Below are 9,116 nucleotides of genomic sequence, written 5' to 3'. Positions count from 1 at the left end.
TTAGATAGTTTGAAAACTGTTACCTTTTTTTTTTTTTTTTTTTTACTTTAAGGATAAATTCTAATAAAAAACGAAACATTTATTTTTTAAGAGCGTGAAGACAACCAGGTTCAGTTCCCTTCAGTAGCGCTCTATCTGTTTCCGTCCTACAACTTTTTTTTTTCTTGTAAAACCCACCTGACATAAACTACATCAAAAGCATTTGACGCCAATACTTATTTTATGACGTCTCGGTGAAATAACTGAGCACCAAACGCTCTCGGTGAGCAGGAGAGGGGAGGAGTTTAGCGGCTCTGACGGAGCGCTTCTCTCTCCTGCAGTCAGTCCTTCTCTTCCACCTGCTTCATCTCGACATCGGTAAGTGTGTTAGACTTGTCTTTATACAAAAAAATAATTTCAATGGTTCATTACAGCGCCTTACTATAAAAAAACAACGATCTTCTTATCAATTGCCATTGTGGCACAAAGGGGGTTCTTGAGCTGATTATATCAATCCTGGTATAGGTTCTTCAGCTCACTGTATTGGGTTCTGGTTTTTAAAGCACCAAAACAATGGGGCTTGTTTTACAGCATAAATGTGATTAATGTAGTTATTGTTAAAGGGAAAAGTTTCTTGTTTCATCAGGATGTATGTTATGTGCGTGTGTGAATTGTGTACAAATACAATACTCATAGACCACAGGAGTAGTATTATTTTAATTTAACAAGTTAACATTTCCTCACAGACCCAGTTATAAGTTATAGTAATGGAAGGACAGATGGGTTTAAATGACTTAGAGTCTATAAAAAGAACCTCAGAGCAATGGTGCAGTGCCTTTCTATTCTCGGCCATACTTGTGATAACTTGTGACAGATGCAAAGAGAGGAATGCCGAGGTGATATGCTGCGATAACAACTTTTAAGAGTTAATTTAGGTATTTTAAAGAGCATTAGTACAAAGCTTTACACTTCTGAGATGACTTTTTGTTTTTGAGATGTTGCTGTTGTTGTTTTTTTTTGCTTCTTGTTAGAGTGAACCCAAAAGTTAAGCAACACTGCACGTGGTTTTGAAATATGAGTAAAGTCTGTAACTATGAATGTGTTGTTGTATTTTTGATGAAAACACATACCCCTGGTTTCACAGACCAGGCTTAAACCTAGTCCCAGACTAAAATTTAAGTTTTGTGACCCTTGTTTTGTGTCAAGATGCACACCAGTATTGTTTTTTCTAAGGCACGGTTATAAAAATTACTTAAGTGTCCTTATTGATCTATGGCTTGATCCTTGTTTAGTTTAAGATCTGTCTGTGAAACCATAATGTAATTTGCAAAATTGCCAAATTATTGAAACATAGAGCATTGTAAAATTAAAAATATCTTGCACAAAATTAAAATGTTCCATACATTGTTCGAGAGCAACCAAATATACATTTTCATATAATCAGTGTATATGGCTTTTTCAAACATTTATTCTTGAGCTATAACTTTTGGTAGGCTTCACCAGTCTTGAATATTTGTTAACTTCCTTTTCATACAAGATTATGCTTGCTAATAGATAGTCAAATGCTGAAGTATAAGTTTAAGATATTTCAGTTGATGTATATTTGGTCATATTTTAATAATTTGGTTATATTATGCTGTAAATATAGAAAGTGGTCACCTCCTGCATGCTAACAGGTCAAGAGTAATCGATTTGTTCAGATTTATCTGTAAACGTGTGTTAAAATGTGTTCTTTGATTCATAGTGTGTCTGTATTTTGTCGAAATTCTTTCAAGGTCTTGGCTGTGACTCATCACTACAGTCATGGCACCCAAAAAGAACAAGGCCGCCAAGAAGAACAAAGCTGACATCAATGAGATGACAATTATGGTAGAGGACAGTACCACCAACAAAATCAATGGTCTCAACACTCTCCTGGAAGGTGGAAATGGCTTTAGTTGTATCTCAACGGACGTCACTGACCCCGTCTATGCACCAAACCTCTTGGAAGGTCTTGGCCGCATGAGGCAAGAAAGCTTCCTCTGTGATCTTATTGTAGCAACCAAGTCCAAATCCTTTGACGTGCACAAAGTCGTGATGGTTTCCTGCAGTGAGTATATCCAAAACATGCTCAGGAAGGATCCAGCCCTCAAGAAGATTGAGCTCAGTGAGTTGTCCCCAGTCGGTCTGGCTACAGTCATCACTTACGCCTATTCTGGAAAACTGACCCTGTCTTTGTACACCATTGGTAGCACGATATCAGCAGCCATGCTACTGCAGATCCATTCTCTGGTGAAGATGTGCAGTGAGTTCTTGATGCGGGAGATCAGTGTGGAGAACTGCATGTATGTTGTCAACATCGCCGACACGTACAGTCTGAAAGAGACGAAAGAGGCTGCTCAGAAGTTCATGCGGGAGAACTTCATCGAGTTCTCGGAAATGGAACAGTTCCTAAAGCTCACCTATGAGCAGATCAGCGAATTCCTCATGGACGACTCGCTCCGGTTGCCCTCTGAGCTCACAGCTTTCCAGATCGCAATGAAGTGGTTAGACTTCGATGAGAAGAGGCTGAAGTATGCTCCTGATCTGCTGTCCAGCATCCGCTTTGGAACCATCTCGCCCCAGGACCTTGTTAGTCATGTGCAGATCGTTCCCAGGATGATGCAAGATGCTGAGTGCCACCGTCTGTTGGTCGATGCCATGAACTACCACCTGCTGCCATTCCAGCAGAACATCCTGCAATCCAGAAGAACCAAGGTCCGTGGAGGCCAACGAGTGCTGCTCACGGTGGGAGGCCGGCCTGCCCTCACCGAAAAATCTCTCAGCAAGGACATTCTCTACAGAGATGATGACAGTGTCTGGAACAAGCTGACTGAGATGCCCGCGAAGAGCTTCAATCAGTGTGTGGCTGTTTTGGACGGCTTCCTTTACGTGGCTGGTGGTGAAGACCAGAATGATGCTAGGAACCAAGCAAAACATGCCGTCAGCAATTTCATCAGGTAAGATCTGTCATTAATGACTTACCCTAATGTGGTTCCAAACCTGTAAGACCTTTGTACATTTTTTGTAACAAAAAATAAAGGGGTCATATGATGATACATTTGTGTATTTGGTATAATGCAATGTTTTTACATTATTTTCCGCATACCATACATTATTGTTGCTCCTCTCTGCCTCGCCTTTTTGAAACTCGTCGATTTTTACAAAGCTCACCGTTCTGAAAAGTGAGGTGCGTTCTGATTGGTCAGCTGTCCAGTGCATTGTGATTAGTCGAATACCTCAAGCATGTGACAAAAAATGTTACTCCACTTGCCATATTTGGAAACACACAGTATCTCCATGACATGGTGGCTGCGGCAACAATACTATAACAAGAATACAAGTTACGTCTTCTTTCTTTGCATAAACATTTGAGCAGTGTTATGCAAATCGTCCAACAAAGTGATGTAGACATGTGGGGGCAAGTCTTGACTTTTATAAAGAATATCTCTTTAGGTTTGAGACTTTAGTCTTTGCAGAGTTACAGATCTTAAATTATGCATGAACAGCTTGTAACAATCCAAAGAGAAAGGAAAATTTCAAATAGCATTATATGGCCCCTTTAAAATATTTAAGATGAAATCTGAGAGGTCTCCGACCCTCTGTAGACAGCAAAGCAATTGAAATGTTCCCAGACCCAGAAAAGTAGTAAGGACATCAGTGGTTCAGCCGCAATTTTACAAAGTTACAAGAATACATTTTGTGTGCAAAGAAAACAAAAATAATGACTTTATTCAACAATTCTTCTCCTCCAAATCACACCTTCCACCATTATTTTGAGTACCATGATGCATGCTGTGCTTTCCTCAGCACGTAAACAAGGCGCAGCACATGCGCGCGTGCATCGTTCACGTGCAGAGGTACTCTCAATAATGGCAGAAGATGTGATTTGTAAGAAAATAATTGTTGAATAAAGTCGTTGTTTTTGTTTTCTTTGTGCACAAGAAGTATTCTCATACCTTCGTAAAATTGCGGCTGAATCCCTGATGTCACATGGACTATTTAAATGATGTCCTTACTACCTTCTGGACCTTGGGACACTGTAGATGTGTTGCTGTCTATGGAGGGTCAAAGAGCTCTCAGATTTTATCAAAAATATCTTAATTTGTGTTCCGAAGATCAACGAAAGGACTTGGGTTTGGAACAACATGAGGGTGAGCAACTAGTGACAGAATTTTCATTTTTGGGTGAACTATCCCTTAAAGTGTCTTAAGTCTATTGGCATGTATTTTTTCAAAGTGATGCATTACTCAAGAGTGTTTCCCTCATCAGATATGACCCCCGATTCAACACGTGGATCCACCTGGCAAACATGATTCAAAAGCGCACTCATTTCAGCCTCAACACCTTCAATGGTCTCCTGTTCGCTGTAGGGGGGCGTAATTCTGACGGCTGCCAGGCATCTGTCGAGTGCTACGTCCCATCCTCTAACCAATGGCAAATGAAAGCGGCAATGGAAGTCCCTAGATGTTGTCACGCTAGCACAGTTATTGATGGCAAGATCTTGATTAGTGGTGGTTATATTAACAACGCCTACTCTCGTGCTGTATGTTCTTACGACCCATCCACCGATAGCTGGCAGGACAAGAACAGCCTGAGCACCCCGAGAGGATGGCACTGTTCGGTGAGCGTTGGAGATCGTGCCTACGTTCTTGGTGGCAGCCAACTGGGCGGACGTGGAGAGAGGGTCGACGTCTTGCCAGTTGAATGTTACAACCCTCACTCCGGCCAGTGGAGCTACGTCGCCCCCTTGCACACAGGAGTGAGCACAGCTGGTGCTGTCAGCTTAAATAACAAGATTTACCTCCTGGGTGGCTGGAATGAGATTGAGAAGAAGTATAAAAAATGCATTCAGGTGTATAACCCCGATATCAACGAATGGACTGAGGATGACGAATTGCCAGAGGCAACGGTTGGTATCTCATGTTGTGTTGTCACCATCCCCACGCGCAAAACACGAGAGTCGAGGGCCAGCTCTGTATCGTCAGCACCAGTTAGTATATAAGCAGCGTGGGAGTAGTGGGGAGTTTTGGGGAGTTGCTAAATGTAATAAAAGTTTTATCTTACTGTTTGTTCAAAGCCAATTTTACTCACAGATGCCAAGGTTAATTGTCAGTTTGTGGCAAGCTTGGAAATGTTAGATGTCAAGTCCCAGCATATGCATACAAATGAGCAATTATTTATGGAAGTCACTATGTTTAAAATTGAAGCGACTGGAAAACAACTAAAGATGGATGCATTTTGAAGACGGTTCGTAGGTTTTGTGGGAACAGGAAAATTCAGAGAGATTTGTCTTGGAGGTAGATTCATTGCTTATAAGACTTATGGGAAATAGGAAACGCATACAAACAAAATATTTGTAAAATCAAAAGTTATAATTTTTTTATTGGGAAATTATTTTCCAAGTGGGGCCAATTCTCTGTTTATGATTTGATTAGTCCCTTAATGTGCGAAATGAGGTAATTGCAAAACTGCAAACTGCCCAGATATATTAGACACCTTTGATCAACAAACAATTAAATAACTTTTTAAAAATGCTGGCAGATACTTATTACTGCATTATTTTCCAGCAAAGCCATTCTTTTTGCCCTCTACACATGTGAGCATGTAGAACATATTTATTTAGGATCGTACACAATGGATTGTATAGATTGCTTGAGAAAGCCATGTCTTAACATTTCACCTACAACCTATGAGGAGTAGGTGTGCACACAACCAGGCAGTTTATTTGATCATGTAATACACAGACAAAGTGCCGCTGGCTCTTGGGAAATCAAGCAGGTGAAGTATAAGCAGGGTTCCTGGCAGGAGGGATTCATTAGGACACAGAGAGGACACATATCCTCAGGCCCAGGGCCGGTCCGTTGCATAGGTAACATAGGCAAAGGTGCAAAAATGGGCGCAAAATGACTGGGGAGCCGCAGGAAACTTTTGTTTTTTGTTAGAAATTTTTGTTAGTATGTTTTGTTTTGTTTTGTTGGAGGTGTGCCCTCTTGCGACCATCTTGCGCTACACCCATAGATTAAGCAAAATAATTTCTTACAATTAACATAATTTTAGTAACGGCAGATCATCAAACTGATAATTTTAGAATAAAATAAAATTGATACGTTTTGATAACATGTCATGTTGGACTAATTTAAACACTTTCTGCATCCTGACGTAATTATAATACATCATCATAATATATTAATTATGCATGGCACACCCAGTTAAAATAGTTTTGCCATTAATGTGGTCTTTAAGTATCATTTCTAAAAAAAAAAAATGAGTGAAAAAAAGAAAATTATCAGGGGCACAAGGCAGGAAGCAACGCAAAGAAGAGGAGCAGAAACAATATCAATATAGACATACAAATCTGTGTATTAGCCCGAGATGTATAGTTTTAAACTGGCAACACTGACACCGTGCACGTTTTTGTTTGAGTTAACTTCTTATTTAATTATTTTCTTTGAAATAAATTCAAGCTTCTGTAATGTTACATAACTTCTTGCTTTTAATTCACCAAAAAGTGTCTAAATGTCTTTTGAAAAAGATCATGGCTAGGACTATATCTAGCATTCATAATATGAAATAATTAAGTTTAAGTATGTCATTTCCCACTGTATGTATGCACACAAATGAAATGAAAGGTAGCTAGCTGGCTAACATGTACAACTAAAATACAAAATGTAGCCTATTTTTGGTTGCCTTTGTTGTCTCTTAGACTATTTTAGGCATTTCATATTGCTTCTATTTCTCTTTGTTGTAAGAAGTACTTGTCACTGTAGGCATCGTTGTGGGAGGAGCTCGTGGTCTCTTCAACAGGCTATTGGAACAGATTCACTCACTATTTAAGTTATGTTATATTATAGTAAAGTTTAGAAAAATCTGCTTTTTCAGATTTTTTTAGTGGGGGGTGGAAATCTACAATCTGGCCTGTTCAGTCCTGTAGCATTTCAGTCATGACCCTGTTTGAAAAATACAGAAACAGACACTGTGATGACACGAAGAACACTGAATAGGACTTTAAAGTATATACAGTGGTGGAAATGTTTTGTTATCTGAGAGAATAAATAATTGTGAAAAAAAGTTTTGCCTGAACCGTCAAGAGGATAAGTAAAAAAAATCCACTTTGTTTTTTTGATGGTTCATGATTTGTAATATTCTGGTTAAAAAACAATGTATGTAGGGGGGGGGGGGATTTGACAACTGGAAACATTTATTACTTTAATAAAGTATTGCTTATTTAAGGTACATCAATTGATAGTATCCACAATATACATACTGTAATACATGTTGTCAAATAAAGCTCTGCATTCTTATTAAAGCTTCTTAAGAATGTTGTTGTTGGCATTTTTCTTGGAATCTATTTTGAACAATAAAAGAGAGAGATAGAGATAGAGAGAGAGAGAGATTTCCTTCATTCATACCTGTTTTGTCAACCAATTAAAGACATTGTTTTGCATTTCAAATAGCTGTGTAAATCACCACGAAAGGCTTCAGGCATGATTCACCTAATAATGAAAAAACTGTCATCATTTACTCACCCTCCACTTGTTCAAAACCGGTTTACAGTAAAGTTTTTTTTTTTCTTTTTTCTACTGAACAAAAAATACGTTATTTTGAAGAATATAGGTAACCAAACAGTTGATGGTCTCCGATGATTTCCATAGGGTTTTTTCTTCTTCACCATACTGTGGAAGTCAATCAACTGTTTGGTTACCCATTATATTCAGAATATCTTCTGTTGTGTTCAGCAGAAGAAAGAAGTTCATACAGGGTTGGTATCAACTCAAGGGTGAGTAAATGATGAAAAATGTCTTTCTTTTTTTTCTTTTTTTTTTTGTGAACGATCCCTTTACCATTAGACTTTCAACTTCACTAAGTAAATATAAAGGGCATTGGAGTGGAAGCTGACAGACAGTATGACAATGCAAAATGCATAATAATTATGACGATGACAAGAGAAATATGAAAGAAGTGACTTCTGACCTAATAGCAATATCCAATTCATTGACATCTCCGATATAAAGTTTATGAGTGACTCAACATTTTAAATGGAAGGTTTTATAAAAACTGATAATAGTAAAGAAAGAAAAAACGTATTTAATGGGTTTATATATATATATATATATATATATATATATATATATATATATATATATATATATATATATATATATATATATACACACACACACACACACACACACACACACACACTGAAAATAGTTATCAGGGAACGTCCTGTGTAGTATTTTATGGATGCACGTCTGCAGCGTTTTAAATGGAAGGTTAGATAAATATGAACAGAAAAATGTATTTAATGATTATAAAAAAATAAATAGGGAAAAGTCCTGAGTAAGTTATTTAATGGTTTTATATATATATATATATATATATATATATATATATATATATATATATATATGTATATATATATATATATATATATATATATATATATATATATACAGAGAGAGAGAGCCATTAGGGAACGTTCTGTGTGCTGTTGCTTCGAATCCTAACAGAAATGTGTTTCTAAATAGCATATCCAAAGTACACGTAAATAAATAGTAGTAAACTACGCTAAAAAAAACAACAACAAAAAAAACACCGACAACATATATGTGACATTCATATAAAAATAGAGAAAAAAAAAGTTTAATAAAATCTACCCCTGAATAAATGCCCTTATAACAAACACCCATTCTTGCATCGTCATGATTACAAAAGCGCATTCACACCGATCAGTTTCACATCAGCTCTGTTACCTTCGCCACATCGCCACAACGAACAACACAACACAGACAGACTGCTGAGTCATTACATGACGTCACCGCCTCCACACAGTCACGTGCTCGCAGTTCACCTAAAGTGTCTGTGCGCGAGGACGGGATTCACACAACTCGCGCACTGCGATCAAATATCAGCTGCTCGCAATTCGACGCGGTTTTATTCAGTTACAGTCGAGGTGGCGAGAGACCGTGGCCCCTGCTGGACTCGGAAACGCTAGCACGAGAAAAGCGAATACATCTGCGTTTAAAACAAATAAAATAAGGCCTAGCGTGCGTGAGTGCGCGCTCGCGAGCGGTTAATCGTCGTTGAGTATTGCGAGTAAAGGGAGATCGCGGTGC

The 9,116-nt window shown here is 38.2% G+C and overlaps 1 protein-coding gene and 1 long non-coding RNA gene across 2 annotated transcripts; one reads left to right on the top strand and one right to left on the bottom strand.

The window, feature by feature from the left end:
* Positions 1-211: 211 nt before the first annotated feature.
* klhl31 (kelch-like family member 31) lies at positions 212-7,318 on the top strand. Its single transcript, XM_026224724.1, has 3 exons — positions 212-357; positions 1,755-2,957; positions 4,270-7,318. Exons 2-3 carry the CDS (start codon positions 1,783-1,785, stop codon positions 5,000-5,002), a joined length of 1,908 nt encoding a protein of 635 aa, XP_026080509.1. The 5' UTR covers positions 212-357; positions 1,755-1,782; the 3' UTR covers positions 5,003-7,318.
* LOC113057359 (uncharacterized) lies at positions 6,808-9,079 on the bottom strand. The gene is made up of 3 exons (XR_003277808.1): positions 8,754-9,079; positions 7,265-7,345; positions 6,808-6,947 (listed from the first exon to the last, which is right to left on the bottom strand). It is a non-coding gene; the product is annotated as an uncharacterized LOC113057359 (long non-coding RNA).
* Between the last annotated feature and the right edge of the window lie 37 nt (positions 9,080-9,116).

The sequence above is a fragment of the Carassius auratus genome, chromosome 38 (assembly GCF_003368295.1).
Source record: "Carassius auratus strain Wakin chromosome 38, ASM336829v1, whole genome shotgun sequence".
Classification (NCBI taxonomy): domain Eukaryota; kingdom Metazoa; phylum Chordata; class Actinopteri; order Cypriniformes; family Cyprinidae; genus Carassius; species Carassius auratus.
Note: the sequence above shows the minus strand (reverse complement) of the source record. Positions and strands in the feature narration are given on the sequence as shown.